Here is a 19,714-nt window from a genome sequence, read left to right on the forward strand (position 1 = left end):
TTTATTAGATTGTCATACCATTGCCTTATAACTACACAAGGAAATTGCTCAGCAGCCTCATTTCTTTTGATGTGGAAAGAGAAAATCTGAGTGAATAGGAATATTAAGGTCATTATGAACAGAAACTCACTAAAAATAAATGATAGAAAACTACCTGCAAATATTTCAGAATATCCTCTTGTGTTAGTTAGTATGAAGAACTTGTTTTTCTTTCCCAACTTTGAACTTAATTATTATAAGAAGCATAAATTAAAAATTAACCTAACGTGTTGGCAGGAATAGAGGTGGTTTGTTGTCATCTTCTGTCAGGCTTTGTACTCAGTGGTGAAGGCCATGAGTTGACTGTTTTATGAGCTGTCCAGTTATTTATGTATTCATTTTAAAAAATGGATTCTATAGTTGTTTTTTAAAAAGTGAATTCAATTGCTACTATGCTTCTGAGTGTAGAGAAGATTTGTTTCAAAGACTCATTAATCGTCGCAAATTGCACCAAAAAGGAGGAGCTCTCAGTTTTTCTCTCTTGGGGTCTCCCCAGCCCCACTCTGTACAAAACAGTAAGATAAATGTGACTCTATTTTGAAAGCTATATAATGTGTTTATATTCCACAGTTTAAATGCAAGTTGTATGTGACTAGATAGATTGAAAAAAGCATAGATGTTGCACTCAATTTTTAAAAACTGATGTCTCTTTGCAGTTTTGTTCTTTAGATACATTCACATCTGACACTTTATTTACTGACATTATTTATTACTACAGAGAGCTAGATCTGGCAGGTTGTACCTGGGCATGCTTAAGCATGTTTCCCTCCCTCTCAGATCTGCTGTTCCCTGACTCAGTGCAGTGAGGGAGTTGCTAAGTCACCTACAGATCAGTAAGGGATTTGTAGCCAAGTGCAGACAGGGAAGGTAATGATATGCTTTTATTGCATCTATCCTGGTATATAGCACCTTCTCTGTCCCATCCATCAGATTTCATAAGTTTGGAGATTTTTTTTTTCCCTTCCCCCGGATATCCTCCTTTATCTAAATTAGCAACTGACCCAAAGAGCTCTTTCGTTTTCTTCCCCTGTGCTGTGTTGACATGGGGGCACTGCATAACAAAAAAGAAAATTGTGGGAAATATCCACTAATCTCCATACAACTGAAGAAGAAAGCAGAGAGAAAAAATAGGATTTAGAGGGTTAAATTAGTTTATCATTAACCATTGAAATTTATTTGATAAACTTCTCCCACCTACTGGTGTTGGTCTTTTGTTTTGTAGGACTTGATATTACAATACTTGGTTTCGTGGTAGTTTTTTAGTGTATCAAGGTAATGAAAAGGTAATTTTTTTAGCACCGGAACCATTTCTGCATTTCCTCTCTGAAGATTATAAGTGTCTGGTTTTGCTCATAGTGTGTGTGTGTATGGGTACAGCTGGACTTCTTTGACTAGCAGTGTCCTTCAGGTCTGTAGGTGTGCTTTGCAGAGCTTTCTCCTGTCAGGTTGAGCAGGTTTCTTTTGCAGCTCCTAAATAACCTGTTTGCAAGAAGACGACTGTGAAATGTCCCCTGATTCTATACACTTAGTTTGAAAAAATTGTATATGCTAATTTTGCAGTCATAAACAGAATAGTGATTTCTTATGTTCCTCTACTAATGTGTAATTTAATGTAACTGAAGCAGCTGTCCCTGTCTCCCTGAGGAACACAGGCCATGGATATTCAGCTGTTTGTTTTTCTCATAAAGGTAGGATGGGATCATGATTTTGTCTTTCCATGCTCCTGCCTCAGGCCTTTCAGCAACTGACTTCTACCTACAGAAAAGCATAATTGTCACAAAGGGCAGGTAGGAAGATTGACCAAAGACTTCAGAACTGGCAAAAACTTGTTTCGGACTCTGAATCTCTGGTGTCCTTAGTTATAGGAAATGGTCTTGTGTTAAATCCCATCAAAGTTCCTGAGTATTATTTCCTTGCCAATTTCAAGTCAAACTGTTTTAATTGGCGACTAAAATACTATTTTTTTGTCCAGTCAGGAATAGACTGCTATTGGTAGTCTCCAAAACTGTCTAATCCATCATCAGGCCACTGTTGATTTAGGATTTTGCATCGGCTAGGTGAATAGATGAGGATAGTGTGTAGCCTTGTGAAGCAACAAGCTGCGTTTCCCCCGAGAAAATGCTGAGCTGTTTTCTCAGCCTAACCCAGCAGTTTAGAAATTGCTCAGGTAAACAACACTGTGGTGCTGCAGGGCAAGATTCGGGATCAGTATGGATGCCGGCTGTCTTGCTTTGTTACAGACTTAATCAAGAGGAAATTTTAACAAAGCACGTGAATTTCTTTTGTTTACAGTGCTAACTCGTGTAGTAAAACAAGTTGAGTTATTCAAGTGCCTGTATTTATTTGGAAGTGAAATATCTAAAATTTTAGGTTCTTTACACAGTACTTTGTACGTGTTTTGATATTTCTGTAAGAACAGAAAGGTTTTTGTGTGAAGCTGTTGTAGAAGCGTAGTTACACCCAGTTTTTATTATGTGTTAATTGTCTATTAGGCTTTGTAATTAATGTGCAAAGATTGACAGTCCTGATACCAGAGTGTCTGCTATGGTAATTTAATGCCTTTAATAGCCTTTTAGCAATCAGTTACATCTCAGATGCACTATAGGGCTTTTTTTCTTTGTTAACTGAGGCTTTTGCTCACAGTAGAACTCCATTACAAGTGTACTGCAACTGTTTATATTCCGCTAAAGCAAAGATGTAACTGCTTTGATCTGGTTTCCATTTAAAGATGACATAAAAATACTATTATGCTTCTTTTCTGCATATTTTTTCACAGTGCAGTGGAGTTTAGTGGTCATCTCTTTTTTTTACATATCAGACACTGTGTTAATGTTTGTCTCTGTGGATAAGATTTAATATTTAATATTTTTCACTTGCTAGTAATTTTAAATATTTCTTGACAAGAGCCACCCAATTTTATGAACTTGGCCAAAATATAATTTCATTTCTACCCAAGTAGGGTGGTTGATTCTTTATGAAAATTTAAAGAACAAGCTTTTTTTTCCCTATTCCATATATTTACTTGAAGAATAAAAGTTATGACACATTTTGAGTTTAAGGATCCAACCAAGTAACTCCCCAAACTTTTATCTTTCTCAGTAGGACACCAAGGGACATGGCAGTTTGGAGTTCTGAAACCATTTTCTTTGCTTTTCAAAGTACCTCAGTATGACAAACACCAATCACTTGTTTTTTAAAATCTTTAAAAGTTTATTAGTAATAAAATTAGAGTAATAAAAACTTTGACAATGAGGATTAGGACACTACGAGGCAATAAAAAGCAAAGAATTATGGATGTCCGGGTGTTAGTGCCAAAAACATGCCTTGCGAACAAAGGAATAACCCTTAAAAGCAATAGCCTGTTGCATATTCATATCTCGTACATGATGCATAAATTCCTTGCAAATTAAGAATTTTTCTGGTTTTTGTCAACTTCTTCCCCTTAATCCTGGTGGTTCCATAAAGACGGAGAGGTGGAAGAATGTTTGTCTTCTCCAATAAGGAGTCAGTAACTCTTCAGGTTTTCGTGTTGCTGTTTTCTCTGTGTGAAGAGTTTCCTTTATCTTATCTCCTTTTTTCTTGAGCTAGTAAAAAAAAAAAATCGTACATCTCAGAGTTTCTATTTTAACATTATATTATAACCTAAAACTATATTTAACACACTACTTAAGAGAATTAATACAGCATAACTTTCTAACATTACATATATAGAATTCATTTTAATATATGTGAAAAGCCAATCATAAAATATGCATTTTTCACATCAGCAAGTCAGACTTGCAGCAAGGTGCAAGTGTGTGGTTTGAAGAGAGCCTGGTTTCCTCAGGAAATGACATGTGACTGTGCTGTTAGTCTTGCCAGCAACTTTTGAACTCGTTGCCCAGTTTCGTTTTTTAGAAGACATAAATGCCAGAGCAAATGAGCTCCAGTTTTAGTATAATTGTGTGTGGTTGAGGTGAGTGATGCTGCTTAGGACTGGTGTGGTGAGAGAGGCCCCCAAAGAGCGTGGCCATTCACGTCCTTGGTGAAGAACAGCAGCACAAGGGCTGCCCTGAGCTGACCACAGCCCTGTCATGGCAGGGGGTCACCGAGGTGGTGAGTGCTGAGGTGTGGGACACAACCTGGGGCTGCTGCCATGGAAGGACCTTCCTCAGCTGTCCCAGCACAGTCTGCCTGCAGCAGGAGGCGGGGTTCTGCTGTCACCGTGTGTGCTCAGTGCTAAACCTCTGATCTTTAGCTCTGGCTGTGACCATGAAGTCACATCTCGCCCCATGCCATGTGAGTGCTGCTTCACCCCGTTCTGGTGCCACCTCGGTCTCTTGGAAGAAAGCAGCTTTTATCTTCACTGTTTACCCTGAACAAAGAGCCCATCGTGTAACATCAGAATTGCAAACTTGTCCTTCATTACTGTGTCACTTCTCCTGAGTGATTGACTCATCAAATCGCTGCATATCTCTTCTTTCCTGGTTTGAAGTTGTCAGGGTTGGGAGATCTGCCTGGAGGGCTCTAAGATAACATTCTCAGTGCATCCTGCAGCAGCCTGAAATCCTTCAGGATGTGTGACCCCCACTTCAGTCGGAGGTGGGGAGAGTATCAGCTGAAGTGAACTCTTTTCACATCAGTTGTTCATAAAACATTGTTTTTGATGCATTTGGAAATGAAAAATGTTGTCCTGAAAGCACAGATAGTGTTTTATTAATCAGGAGATATAGTGTAAGTGATTGGGAAAAATCCAACAGCTTGGGTCCAGAAATGTACTGAAGTATTCAAAAGGAGTAGGATCACTCACCTAGGTTACCAACAGTAGTTCTGGTATCCATGGCCATAAAGGAAATGTTAAATACTTTTGCATCATCGTTGATCAAATCAACATCTGTTTGATTTCTTCCCTTGTGGTTTGACTCTTAGTTCAGCCGCTGTAGTGACTGGGGATATCGTCCTTGTCTTCCAGTGCTTTCTGTATAGAGACTGAAAAAGTCTGTTCTTTTGTGTTTGTGACTGGGGAGATTTTCGGTTTTTATAATGAAATATTTCAGTGTGTGTCTCTAATGTACCTCATTGAAACACAAATACATTAGCTATCAGCAAGAGTGAAAACAAAGATAAATGTGCTCTAATTTAAAAGCATGGCATTAAAAGTTTCAGAGGAAACATAACAACGGAAAGTGTCTGGAAAAAAACCAAGACATGATGGAAATAAAGAACAAAACTGTGTATGCAGATGTGCAAGTGCTACTAATTTCCTCCACTGGTGGCTCATCACTGTTCTGCTTTACAGCAAAATCCCATTCTGTGCCTCACTTCATGTGTTAATACCTGGTTTTGCAGGGATTGTAATCAAGAAGGAAAGAAAAAAACACAGGAGTGTATGTATCCATAGAAATACATTTTATTTTTTAATATATACTTATATATGCATTTTGGAAAAAAAAATAGCTCTAGATATCTCCTACTGATAAATGTACTTTTTAAGGAATGTTCTTTGACCTGGGACAAAACGTAAAAACAATTTAAGAGCCATCATTGGTATAATGTTATTTTAAAATATAGGATTCTGTACTCATATGAAAATTATTTTAACAAGGTTTCCTGTGTACCCTTGTAAAATGGTCTTGGGCAGAAATAAATGTAGTTAGTGTATTTATATTGAAGAGAGTAGAAAACCTAACTTGTTGCTGACAAAAGTAGATATAAGCGAACGTTTCCTTTCCTGAGTGGATGTTTTGAATGGAGCTTTAATGGTACCACAGTTTGAACAGGTTTGAGTCCATTGCATTCAGGGTTTCTATAGTAATTACTATGGCAACAGTGATGCAGAAAATGTTCCCACGGGAACCCAGCTGTGATAATAACTAACTGAATACATTTTGCTTTTGCATCTCATGTTAACTGTCCCTTCAGTGAAAGTATGAGGGGGTTGCTTACTTAATAGAAAGTCATTCTCTTGCATAAAACCCCACATATGTTGACAGGTGTGTCTGGTTTCAGACTAGAAACACTTTTTCAACGTATTGCTGAAGTATCGTCCCAAAGACCAATGAAAAGTATTACAAATGTTAAGTGTAAAATAGAAGTCACAGGCTTCAAATGTTCTATGTTGTAAAGAAACTTCTTCAGCCAAATTTGTAGAATAAAATCTGCTCAGGAAGTATAACTTAGTTTTATCTTGAAGAATTATGTAAATCATTTACATATGACAAATACTGTTAATAAACACTGTCTTAGTAGCCTTCTGACCTCACTGTGCAATAAAGGTCAGGATCACACAAGTCACACGGTAGAGGTCAGTATTTGTTGACTTATAAATTTCCTTCAAAAACTCTTCTGCTTTTTTCAGAAATAAATTTTTCAGTGTTAAATTAAATATCCTGAAACTGTTGTTAAATCTAGCTCTCCTTGTACTTGTAAACTGGCCTTTGTGCATACAATTGCCTTGTTCATATTTATTTCACTTTCATTCAGAACAAAGGGGGCCAGTCTGGTGTTTATGATGTGAATAAACTTTGAAACTTGAAAGCATTTCAGGGCTTGATATGGTAGCTTCACTGTCATGGAGTAACACAAAATACTTTTGGTACTCTGGGGATTTGTGGCCACAAAGAAAAGTTCTAATGATAAAAAAAGGAAAACTAAACTAGCAAATATTTACAAGACTCTGGTAATTGTTTTTGAGTTTTACAAAAATATGTTAAAGCTTAATACGAATGAAGAGCACTTAGTTAAATATGAGGAGAAAGCAGTTTTCTAAGCTCCAGGGGCTGATAGTTGCTCTTAGAATTATTTATGCAACTTAATAGGAATTACTGTGCAGATGGAAATGTGATGAAATGGAGGTGAAATCACTATTTATTTGGGCCCCTGTGGTGTACAATCTGCTAGTAATGCAGGTGAAAGTCTTATAAGCAAAAATGTCTTTGTAAATCTAAAAGCTACATAGTTTGATCTTGATGACTTGTATCTATATATCACATGCTGATATCACATGCACTACAGATGTTTCAGCTAATGAGTCTCTTAAATATTTGGTTGCATTTATTGTAGTTACTGGTCTTGGTAATTTAATAGATGGTAGGTGTTCTCTCCCAGGTTTTGTTGGATGCTTGTCTTTAAAATAACAGTCAAAGGAAAAAGATAAAGTATCATGATTTGGGATTTAAAAATTTCTAAGTAAAATGTCTAGAAATGGTGAAAGGTTGAAAAAGTCGAAGCTTCTTTATCCCTCAGGCTTGATATAAATATTGCAACATCCCATGAAAGGTTTTGTTATTGATAACGTGATGAGGACAAGAGGAAATGACCTCAAGCTGCATCAAGGGAGGTTCAGATTAGACATCAGGAAGGATTTCTTCACTGAAAGGGTGGTTGGCATTGGAACGGGCTGCCCAGGGATGGGGTGGAGTCACCATCCCTGCAGGAGCTCAGGAAACAACTGGATGTGACACTTAGTGCTGTGGCTTCATTGACATGGTGGTGGTCAGTGAAAGTTTGGACTTGATGATCTTGGCGGTTTTTGCAGCCTCAGTGACTGTATTATTCTGTGAATTTCTGACTTTCCCTCTGCTTCTTAATATTCTGTTCTTTATTGAACTGACAATGTGTGGGAGAATTTCTGTTGTCCATGTTTTAGTTATGCCATCATAAAATACTTGCTTGTATTCTGAGCAGGGCCTCAGGATGCTGCAGAATTTAATCTTTGGTGAGATTTTTATGTCCAAGTTATTGACCTGTATGTGACAAAGTAGCAAGTGGAATTTGCCACAACAGCCTCTAATCCTTTAGATATGCTAGAGGGCATAACTAATGGAGACAGAAAATTGTGGTATAATTTGACTTTCCAAGAGAGGTAGTTACTGCATGCTGAAGATAAATCATGGGCATGGCTGCATCCACTTGGAAAAGTTTAGTTTATTAGCTCTGGTGGTGACAGGCCTGTTACAAGCTCAAGATAAGATGTTCTGCTCTGTCTGCACAGAGATTGCAGGAGTGGCTCTTGTCACTCAGTGTGAAACCTTTCAAGCAAGAACAGTCTCGCTCAGTGAACCATTATGCTGCAAGTTAGCCCTCTATAACTGATCACGCTTAATAAAAACAGATTTCTTTCCTTGTCTGACTGGCTTAGTGCCATATCCTTGAGAGCAAGGTGTGAAAGTATCACGCAGATCTCTTGAAAAGGTATGTAGGAGTGTTCTACTTTTCAACACAGAAATTGACTACAATGATCTTATACAACATTTTAGTTACCAACTTACATTTTTTTTTTTTGCCCTTTCAGGTGAAATGCAGGATGTAATGCAGACAAAATATGAAGTTGCAAATGAAGGATAAGGAACCAGCCGTACAAAAGTTTTAAAATTGTGTATAGGATTGAGTTGCCTCCAGATGTTACTTTTTTAAATACTGTTGTCCGCTTTGTTCAGTGCTTCCGATCTCTCTGAACGCCTGTTAGTTAATCACAGCTCCACAGGATCTCAAGTTTACCTTCAGAAAGAGCCTGATGAGATGCGTCCAAACAGAAAGGGCTTTAGAACACACCCATTTCCTTTATCAAGAACATGGTGTGGTAGCACTTGAATGGATTTTGAGAGTGTTGTTAGGTTTTCTATGGTAGAGATGAAAATGCTGTTTGGGTGGATTTTGAACAGCGAAGAAATCCCTTGTTTGATTTCTCTGTGTGGAAACCTTTTTTTTCCTGTCTAACCAGCAAGTATCCAGTCTTGCTAACCGAAGTGGATTTCCCAGCTTTAGGTTCTAGTTTGAAAACAAAACGAAGCATACTTGTCTTTCCTTGAGCATGAGTGTTGTGACGCTTTTGCTCCGGGGCTTGGCTTTTTCTGACTGTCATGATGGGGGCAGTTAAACCTCACCATCAGATCTTGTTTTTCCATGGACCAGAGGATCCTCTCCGGCTGTTGGGGGGAAATGAGCAAACGTTTCTTTTGAATGAGCAGTTGTACTCCCTGTAAAGAATTCAGTGTGTCTCTGAGATACACAAGTGGGCTGAGGTAATGACTAAAACTTAACAAGCGTTATTGCTGTTTTTTCTTCTGAATATAATTGAAACAACACAGGAATATTTTTAGGCGGCATAGTCAAAGTAAAGCTGTGAATTATCGCTCTCATTTCAGCCTTTTATAATATTCATGAAACGGTGATTTTTTTAATAGAATCATAATATAGGACTCTGTTCACATCCTCCCCAGCATTAATGCAGCAGCAGAAAAATTTGGGTCCTCCTTTGTGTAACAGTAGAAAAATTTGGGTCCTCCTGTTGGCCAGAGCCAGAGATTTCTCTTTCAGATGTGACAGAGTTCATGTATGTCAGGGGGATGCTTTTATAGTCCTGTATATTGATGGCATTTATTGCATCAACCTGCAATAATTAGAAATGAAGAAATAATTTATTATTTCTTTAAAGCTTTAAATCAAGCTTGTTATTCTTCAGAAGGTGAAATGTTACATCATTTGGGATATCTGAGTTTTAGATTGGAAAGTAGCTCTTCAGTTGGCCTTCAGATTTCTTTTTTTTATCTTTCATAAGGATGGTTTTAATTTCTGCAGGAAATGAATCAAATACAGAAATGAAAAAAATGCATTTTGTAGCTTCTTTGGGTTTTGTTAGGACTGTTTTATGGTAGGGTGCATTGATTCACAGTATAAATAAACATGTTCTGCAGAAAGCATGGGAAAAGTGTAGGTGTGTGACAGCTCACTGCTACATGTACCTGCTTTGTCTCTGCAGCCACTTTCACAGGCGCTGTTTTTCTTTCTTAATGCATTTATGCCAGTTCATGAGAGTAGGACAGTAAAAGATTGTTTGCATTCAGGAAGTCAGCACAGCAGCTGAAAATCAGTCATCTGGTTTTTTCTGGTATTTTCGTTTCTCTCAAGACACGAAGTGTTCAGTGTTGCTCTGCTGAGTGGCCTCCCCGCCCCCAGTTACCCATTTGTGATGAGCTGCAGGATGAGGCCCTGGCAAATCAAACATGCACCCAGTATTAGAGTTACTTTGCCTTTAGCAAGAAAAACGCATCAAGTAAACTCTCTATATGAACTTAAATATTTTCTGAGCCAAATTCTGTCGTGTTAGATTTGCTTTGCACTTCTGGAATATAAATGGAATTTTCCACAATCGCAGTTTGGTGCCAAAATGCACAGTCTTAGTATAAAAGAGAAATATTGTTTGAGATTACAAGTGGATGATTCAATGTTTTTTATTAAGTAGGTCAAAGCATGAGCTTTTTTTAACATGCTTTTTTTAAAAGCATGCTTTTAAAATCAGTATCAAAGGTACATTATTATGTGTTATTTAAATATCCGAGAAAATCTGTATTCAAAACTACTGTTCAAAGCTAAAATGTTCTTGCACATCTCAGGCTTCACCAGGTAAACCACTTTGACATTTTTTTGTGCATAGAATTTAGTATCACAACTATTCCAGTGCTTTATGACCAGTGTTTTAGTGTACATATTTGATAGGCTGAGCAGATGACATCAGCAAAGACCAGATCTGAGCAGTAAGTACTATTTATTATTTAACAGTATCTTTGTAAAATATTCACAGCTGTAGTAACAACCTTTATTTCTGCAGACTGAAAAGAAGTTTTAGTTAGCACAGTTTGTCTCCAAGTGGTTTGAGCTTTCCTTTTATTGTCTGAGTACTCATGTAGATTTGAAAAATGAGCTTTTATCTTTGAACGGATGTAGCAGCTGAATATTTTAAACAAAACACGCACAGTTTGGATATTCATATCTTAAAAATACTCTTGTAGTCAGTGATTCTGTGTGCAGATAGACTGGAAGATCAGATGAAGAGGTAGAAGTTGCATGAGCTTAATATAAACTGTCATAAACTGTTCACTTAACTTATCAACATGCTTCAAGGCAGATAAAACATTTTGTTAGTAAATGTAATAGAAACTTTTAAACATTCAATCTGAATTTTAGTTTTTAGATTCTTTTATACACTTTTACCTACCAATTGTCATTATATAACTAACCTACAGCAAAGTAAAGGTTGCAGAAAAAAGCTCCGCTGATTTATTCTGAGAGGCATGTTAATTTAGTATGTAAAAATATTTTTATAATATATGCATAGTGTGTGTGTGATACAACCTAAACAGAAAACCCTGTACATCTTAAGGACAAAAGCATTTGATTCCCTAGGCTACAAAACAGTGGTAGAAGCACCTTGGTCAAAGCAGGTGCTAGAGCACAGAGGGTATTAGCAGTGTCAGAAGTTCTTGCAGCAATAAAAGTTTTGTTTGGCAAGATTCTAAATTATTCTTACTGAACTGCGGGATCACTAGGAACTAGCAGTAAGCAAGTCAGTCAGTCATTCCCTGGTAAATGTTTCAAGGGGTCTAAGATATATTTGTGTTGCTAAGGAGTGAAGGCACCATTTCCTGGTTTATATTGCCAGTGCTGGAGCTTAAAGGTGAAATGGAGGATACACAGTTAAAACTTGTGCTGATGAGGAGGAGCAGTTTGACACTCAGACAGAGGGATGGGCTCAATGCTTTGTTTCTCTAGGGCTGCTTCTCCAAGGGACAGACCCCACTTGTACTTTCCTCACAGTGGAGGGACTTGGTTTCAGGTTTTATTCTCAAAGTAAACTTTCTATAGTGATCCCCAAGCCAAGCTCAGATGGAACCATCCCTCCCACTCTCGGAAGAGTTCCTCTATATCCCCAAACTTTTAGTTTTTCCTTCTTAACACTGTGGTGCCCAGGAAAAATATTTTGGTGCCTTTTAGCTAAACAAAAAGAAATCCACATGTAAGAAAGGTCTAATGTTAGAAATTACAGCTCTGAGACTCTTCGTTGTAAGTAATTTTAGGGAGGAGCTCCTCCCCTCTTAATCTCTGTGATCTCACCAGGATCTAGTCTGTGATAACTCGTGTGGTGCATTTCAAGAGTGTTCATCACAGTGCATTCAGTTATAGGAACCATCTCCACCTCGCCCTTGACATTTGAAAAATCCTTACTATAGTATCTGAATAATTTATTTTAGATTTATGTGCCTCTAAAAGTCAGGTCTGCTAATTGCTTTTAATGCTCATTAATATATGCTCTTTTTTTTTTCAACCTAATGTTTTATTTGTTCTATCTGCTACCTACTTATGCCAGTGGTGATTTTTATTATTGGTCTTGTAAATTATTTTGTTACAAAGCTAAGTGCATCTAATACACTATTGGACCAGTATCCCTCCTATCAAAGTGTAATATCTATTTGCTGTTGCAAAAATAGAATACTTTGACAGTTTTGTATTTAAAATATCAAATAGCTATTTATTATTTTATATTATTTTAATTATTTATTATTAATATTTATTATTAATAATGATTGTTATTATTTATTATTAGTTATTATTAATAGTATTTATTATTTATTAACTATTATTATTAATATTTATTATTATTTTAACTATTATTTTAATAGTTTTATAACACAGGCTGTTTCTTAATTAGCTCATATTCTGCTGCACTTCAGAAAGGATTTATTCAGTAAACAGAATGATCTGTGGTAACAGTAGTAATGTGTTAGTAGGGAAAAAAAAAAGAGCAAAACATTAATTTAAAATGTGTTTGAAAAAGCTGCAATACTTTATTTCTTTTCAGTACAGTTTTCAATGATGTTGACAGTGGGAAGACCAAGTGATCAAAATAACTTTAAGATAGTGAAGGACCAAACTGAAAACTGTAAATGAGGTCTTGCTTTTGATAGAAATAAATTTTGTTGCTTGAGGGGCATTTGAGAATCAGAAGATTTGTTACTTCATTTTCATTGTGAGGCGTGTTAGGCTGGAAAATGTTGGTTCAGAATGGTGATCGTAAACAATTGACAAATATGTTTAATCTAGATCATCCCTAGTTATGGGAATAGTGAGATTTCTGAAACAGTCTTTCAGGAAAATGGTGGGATAGTTCTTCTGCAGTTCTAGTATCTCAGTACGTTTGAGATGGGCTGTTTGAAGTGTTTGTTTGCAATGGGAAAGGAGACTTCCCATTCCCCTTGAAACGTTCACTGTGTTCCAGACTTCAAATGCCTCTGACAGAGTAGAAAATAGGGAAGTAATAATCAGGCCAGATGAATGAAAGTGAAAGTTTTGGAAGAAATTATTTAAGGTAGCACATAGGGTGCTAAGTGAGTCTAATGCTTCAGTCTGGTTTTAGAAGAGTGCTGCACACATTGGGTGGAAAAAAATATTTTGTGGAGAATTTTGTTGTACCCTGATATCAGATTGGGTCAGCAAGTCATGGAGGAGCATAGAGTGACATCCATATGCTTCTCTGACTCTGTAATTAACTCCTTTTGGTAAAACTACATTGTTTGATTAGGCTGCTGCATTTAAGGCCCTTTAATAACACCACAGGAGCATTAAAAAGAAGAGTTAGCAGACCATTGTGAATGATGGGGAGATTCATTCTCATCAAAATGAAGTAAGGTTCTTGATTGATAAGAGGGAAGAGGATACCTGTTGTGATACCTATTGCAAAATGTAAATTTGATGTGTTTGCTCTTTGTAAAGACTGTCTGTTTTTGTGTAGGCTGGGTTGCTGTCAGTGAATGGTGAAGTTACAGATTGATGATAACAATTGCTTAGTCATCCTTCTTCTGCTGGATGGACTTTGACTTTTTGACTTTAGTTGAGTGTAAATGGATGATATGACAAATTTATTGCTTATTACAGAGTTCTCAGTTCTTACTACAGAATGATTGGGAGATAGATAGTTTTTAATCAAGTCATTATTTTCCCATGAAATATTGTCTAAACTGCCATAAACTTGCGTTATTGAAGTTGAAATGTCTTTTGCTTCCCCTACATTCATCTTCGTATAGAACGACTGCAATTCTTAACAAAGTGGGAAAATAAATGCACAGACAGCATTAAAATAGAAGATAAAAATGATGAAATGTAAGTTCAAACATTTTTTTTTTTAAGAATTGAGGTTTTTATGTTAGAAATTCAGTTTCAAAATATTTTAACTTGGAAAGCTGTAGTGGAAGATTTATCAGTGGGACAGTCTTTAACACTAAAGTCTGTTGTGTGTGCTGCCTTGTGCTCTTTAATGACTTTACCAATGCACTTCAATATTAATATTTTTTCTGGTTGGCAGGCTGGTACAGTGAAAAACTGAGAAGATTTACATCTCAACCTTTGATGTTACAAAAATTAATTGTCAAGATTATAGTTGTTTGTGTTATGCTGGCATCTAAAAGTGTTTACTGTGATCACAGTTCTGTGAGGTGATTTAATGAACATGAAAACAAAAACGTTCATACACCAGATATTTTACACCAAAAAATAGAAGACAGAAAAAAATATAGTGGAAACTACTGCTATCCTGATTGTAAGAAAAAAAATTGGGTTGTGGTGTGCTGGAGTCCTTCAGGAACTATAAGCAGCAGGAAGAACTTGTGTGCTAGTTCAGTTCTTTAACTTCAGTGTCTGTCGTGTTCTTTTTGGATGGTAAGATTTGACAAGCAGACATTTAATTTGCTGGGTTTTAACCAAGTTTTAATGTTTCTGTTACTATTTGTGGTCGCTTCTGTAACCTGTCTAATTGCAAGGTTGGAGTTGCAGTGTGCTCAGCACTTGGCTCCTGCTGCCAAACCATGTGTTGGTCTGGTCAGCTTCAGCAGGTCACTCGAGCTTTGATCTGACTTCATGTGGAAAATCTCAGCCATGTTTGCCTACCTTTGTGAACTAATTGAGGATCTTACCGGTAAAAAGCACTCATTAGGAGAGAAGTGGGCCATGTTATGGTTACTTTTCAGAAATAATTGTCCAGTGTTAATTATAGGGGAAGAGAAAGATTTTTTGGAAGGAGTAAAAACAGAACTCAGCTTCTAGTTTTTAGCGTCACACAAGAGGCTGGCTAACTTGCTTTTTTATGGCTTTGTGTAGCTCCACTGTCAGGATTAAAGGCTCTGAAATGTCCCCCTCCAGACCATCTTGCATCATGTGGCATAATTGCAGCTTCAAAGACTGTTTGGGTCAGGGTTGTCTCTGCTGAAAATAAGTGGGAGGAATAAGTTGCTGTCAGACATCAGGTCAGAGCATCTCTGAACGCTTGAAAGGCTGCCATGTCCCTTAGTGTTCAATTTGAATTAAAACATGTAACTACACTGAAGACAGAAACCTGTCAGAGGTACAGCCAAGGAAATCTAAGTGTCATAGTACTTGAAGTATGTGTTTTTCTTTTCTCCCTCTATCGTCATTCTGTTACTCAGATAGAAAATATGGCAGCTGAAATGTAAACACTTTTCTTTGTCTCATCTTGCAGGCCGAAACAGCAGCAACAGAATAATTTTTCCTTGTTTTCTTCCACCAAGGGCTGGAATTTCAGAGGGGTAAGTTTTGTATTGTTTTGTTCAGGGCATAACATTCCCTCCTGCTGTATTCTGTTGCAGTAACTTTGTAGTTAAACCATGATCTGTTAGGACTAAAATCATAGCAATCAGTTAGATTGGAACTTTTAATTTTGTACCCTCATTAAAAGGTTTTCTAAAAATGACTTTTTTTTTTTTTTTAATGTGTTTGATTGTATTCTTCTGAGGGGTGCAGGATATAATCACATTGTACATTAACCTACTTTAAATTAAAAAAATAGGGTGTGTTTTCATATCTGAAAATAAATAATAATAAATAACTATAAATAATAATTATAAATAATATATATAAATAATAAATAATGGAAACTGGACTGATACTGTTTAATTCTAATATAGATATTTGTAAAGTTATTGCAAGTTTGCATATGTGGTCTTTGCAGAAGTACAGTTAAATCATAACAAAAATTATGTGTGTCTCTTACAAGGCAGAAGGGAATAGGTTTTATTTCTATTTGCTTGGCTGAATAAGGAAATATGGAAGCTTGTGTGTTCCCAATGAAACTGACTGAAAAGATACATGAAAAAGCAATGCAACTGACATTAAAAATCTTTACATTTGCTGGTGGTATCAGGAATTTTATTCTTGTCCTCTTCAGGTTTCAGAGGCAGCTGCTTAGTAGGTTAATTTGTTCAGGGAGTCAGCCATGTTATCTCCTCTGTCCCCTATGGCCTGTGAGTCCTTCTGCACCATTTGGTGTAAAACTTCCTGTGATGGTGGTGCTGTGGCAATGGCGTGTTTGCCATGTGTGCCAGTACTGGAGCCTGGGATACAGTCCAGGACAAGTCACTGCATGTTGTATCTAAGTCATACTAATATTTTGGTTAAAGGAAAGGCTTTTCTGCCTTGCAGACTTCTTTTAGTATAATGAACACTAAATTATCATTACCAGTAATGTGGACTGAGTTGTATTTGGGAGACCACATAAATTTGTTTCCTCTGAGCTTCTTCCAACAAAATAGTTAAGTAGACAGACATTACTTAAATGCTTTGCTGAAAGAGTTAATAGCATTGATGGATTTACTGATCTGTGTTGTTCATAATATGGTAAACTTTATTAAAACAGAAAACATTTTGCACAGAGTTCTGCATTCTAATTTGGGGTTTTAAGTAGAGCATCCACTATTGTTTACTGTGAGCTTTTTGTTGTCACTGTTTCTTGTGTTACACCAGGGTGAAGTTCTTGGTGATATGGAGAAAATAGTTCCCTCACAATGGCATGGTCAAGAATGTAGGCAAAATACCAACAACCTCTAAGCCGTAGATTAATTATACATTTCAGAGCCAGTATAAAAATAAAATGACTCTAGTGTTTCCCTTGGTTCTCTCCCAGCTATGCTGGAAAAGTAATTGTGGAAGAAGGTGGGTATGAAAATAGTGGGAAGAGTACTGTAGGTATGAGTTGTAGCTGAAGAAACAGTGATCCCAAGTTCAGAGCAGTAGCTCACTAAAGTGAAGACATAGGACTGGTTTCACAGTGGCAGCATGAGGTCTGTGATCCTGTGTGGAGTGAGCTGTACACAAAGAATAGAAAACTGGGGAGTAAAATCCTTCAGAATCAAGAACCTGAAAGGAGATACAAATAGTAGTATTAGAGAGGAAACAGGCAACAAGTTAATGGATCTTCAAACTGCTTCCTTCATGTGTAGAAATTAAGATCTGTGGCAGGTGGCTGCCACCTTATTTTAAGGAAACTTATGAGATAGTAACACAGTTACCAAGTTGTACAGCTGTAATATTTCACACAGTGTGTAGTAGGCAATTGGCAGTTAATTGTTAGACATAAATGGCTGCATCAAGGGAAAAACCTGTTTGAGTTGTTCACTTGATCTGTTTGGATGCTGAAGCCAAGATAGCTGAGCAGTAGAAAAGAGAGAGGTAAGTGTCTGTTGATATTTGCATTGTGTGAGCATTAATTTTATTTTGATGGATGGAAAAATTGTGTTATGAAAAGCCCAATGAGCAGACTTGAAGTCACACAGGTTTTCATAGAGATAGTGAAAGATAATAGGTTGGCTTTGATGCCTCTTCTCAAACAGGACTAAAACCTTACTGGCTCAAATAACTAGGTTAATGTTGACAGTGGAGCAGAGCCACAGCTGAGTATAACAAACACAACTCTGGAGCTGACTTATTGATGGCTATGTTTTTTTAAACTTCTATTTTTATTATTACAGACTGTAATACAGGATCATTTCAACAGTCACAAATAATAATAAAGAATAAAGTGATTAGCACAGAACTGCAACATTGTGTTCATCTGCCTGTCCTTGCTTTGCAGTCAGTTCACGCAGTTGAAATGTCTCTCTCTGTATCATGCTGATAAAAGGATATGTTAAAGAAACCTGGAAAATACACCAACGTAAACCTCAGAGTAAGATAAGGAAGGCCCGGATGTGACACATTTACCAAAGAAACTCCTCTGCACTTCTCTTTTCCTTGCTTAAATTTATCAGAAGCTGATTTCCATCTTGAGCAGCTCTTTTGAGCTCCATGGTTAGAGATCACGTTCAACTCTCTCAGTGGGGATTTTGGAGTCAGAATGACATCATGTTTCTGTCATTTTTAGATAATGGTAGCAGTGACTTCCAGAGTTTTGGGCAGTGTTTAGATATCACTAGGGAGAAAGGAGTTCATATTTTTTTTTAACTGAATAAACCAAACCTGGTTGAGATAAAATTTAGACTTTATGTTACTGGGCAGTGAAATCTTTTTGCTGTAAGCTCCTCCTGCAAATGCAGAAAGCATCAGGTTAATTTGGGGTTTGAAGAGATGTTTATAGTCAGGTCTAGCAAATAGACTATTATAAAGGGAAAGTACTTACAGTGACAACTGTCATTCCAGAGGAAGAAACACAGACCCTATGGAGATAAGAATATCCCATACTGGAGGAAAGACCAGAACTTAGGAGATTAGCTGTTAGATGTGGTACTTAAAATAGAAAAGGAATGAAGCAAAGGAATATAAAATATAGAATATAGAAAAGGAATAAAAGCAAAATCCTGTCTTGGGTATAGGATTGGAGAAGGAAAGAGGAGGAATCTGCAACTTGGAAAAAGGGATAGTCAGGGTGGAAAAAGCAAAGAGCTGTGAAAGATTTGTGAGAGAGAGTGGAAATGGATAAAGTATAGAAATGGAGGAAAGCTAGTGAGTATAAAAGCAGAGAGATGGATGTACAAACTAGAGGCAGAAATCTATAGAGCACTGCAGGTTTATCAGTTCAGCATTTGAAAGTGCTGGCCCTGAAATGATAACATCATGTCAGTGGGGAGCAAATTGTGCCTGGGACTTGGTAAGGAGAAGGAAGTACAAATACCTGAAGGGATAGGACATTTCAGAGGCAGGTCAGTAATGAATATAAAGAAAACACCAGCACAGATCTTGGCACAGAAAATAGTATTAATTCTATTTTTGTGTTATTTTCTGATTACCATTAACTGTCACTGTCCTTCGTATCTCCATGCCACCCTTCCCTTAAAACCTTGATGCAGATAAGTGGCTTCCCTCTACATTACTGTTTGGTGCTTATAAGTAAGAGCAGGTCAATATGCTGCTCTGAGTGTCTGTGGAAATAATGTGTTATGTTGCTTTGTAGAGTGGGAAACAGCTTAATTTCACAAAGCATTCCATCAAATGAAAATTACATGTGTACAGTCATCCACACACAATTAGGAGATGGGAGGATTAAAGCTTCTGTGGTTTATTGGTAGTTATGATACATTCTTGAGTTATATGCTCGTATGCTATTTTCTACTATGCTAAGAGCAGTCAGTTTTATAAACAAGGAAGTTCTGAATTCAAGCAGAATAAGAATCTCTTGAGAGTTTGAGATTTCAGTCACTTTATCTGTCTCTCTTCCTGCTCCCTTAAAAGCACCCACTTTGTTTATGCCAGCAGGATAAACTTCTAGACTTACATATGCAAATGGAAGTCTTCAAATGATTTTTTTCCTAAAAAAAAAAAAAGGCAAATTTGCAGTAGTGGTACACAGTGTTGCTATGATGACATTTGAGGTGACTATGAAGAAACTGCCAGTCAATCAAAAGAAAAGCAGGTACCTGATTAGTGAAGAATATTGGGCTGTAGGCAGAACTGAAGAGGATGCTGGTTTTGTCTGCACTGTCTCTGATACACCTCTCCACTGTTCCACTGAGAGAGCATTATTTTCCTGCATGCTTTATGCAGACATCTGAACCATTATGATGGTTACTTTTTTTTCTCCCTGCCGGACACAACAAATTTGACTGAAGATCTTCAGTGCTGAAAATAGTGAAATCTAAAC

At 37.0% G+C, this 19,714-nt stretch overlaps 1 protein-coding gene across 1 annotated transcript in view; it reads left to right on the forward strand.

Annotated features, from left to right (window-relative positions):
• The window catches only part of ARHGEF3 (Rho guanine nucleotide exchange factor 3), a 105,915-nt gene that overhangs the window by 18,458 nt on the left and 67,743 nt on the right, over nt 1-19,714 (forward strand). The window contains 1 exon segment of the mRNA XM_053989624.1: nt 15,326-15,392. Within this exon segment, the coding sequence (XP_053845599.1) occupies nt 15,326-15,392 (67 nt within the window).

Source organism: Vidua macroura, chromosome 13 (assembly GCF_024509145.1).
Source record: "Vidua macroura isolate BioBank_ID:100142 chromosome 13, ASM2450914v1, whole genome shotgun sequence".
Taxonomy (NCBI): domain Eukaryota; kingdom Metazoa; phylum Chordata; class Aves; order Passeriformes; family Viduidae; genus Vidua; species Vidua macroura.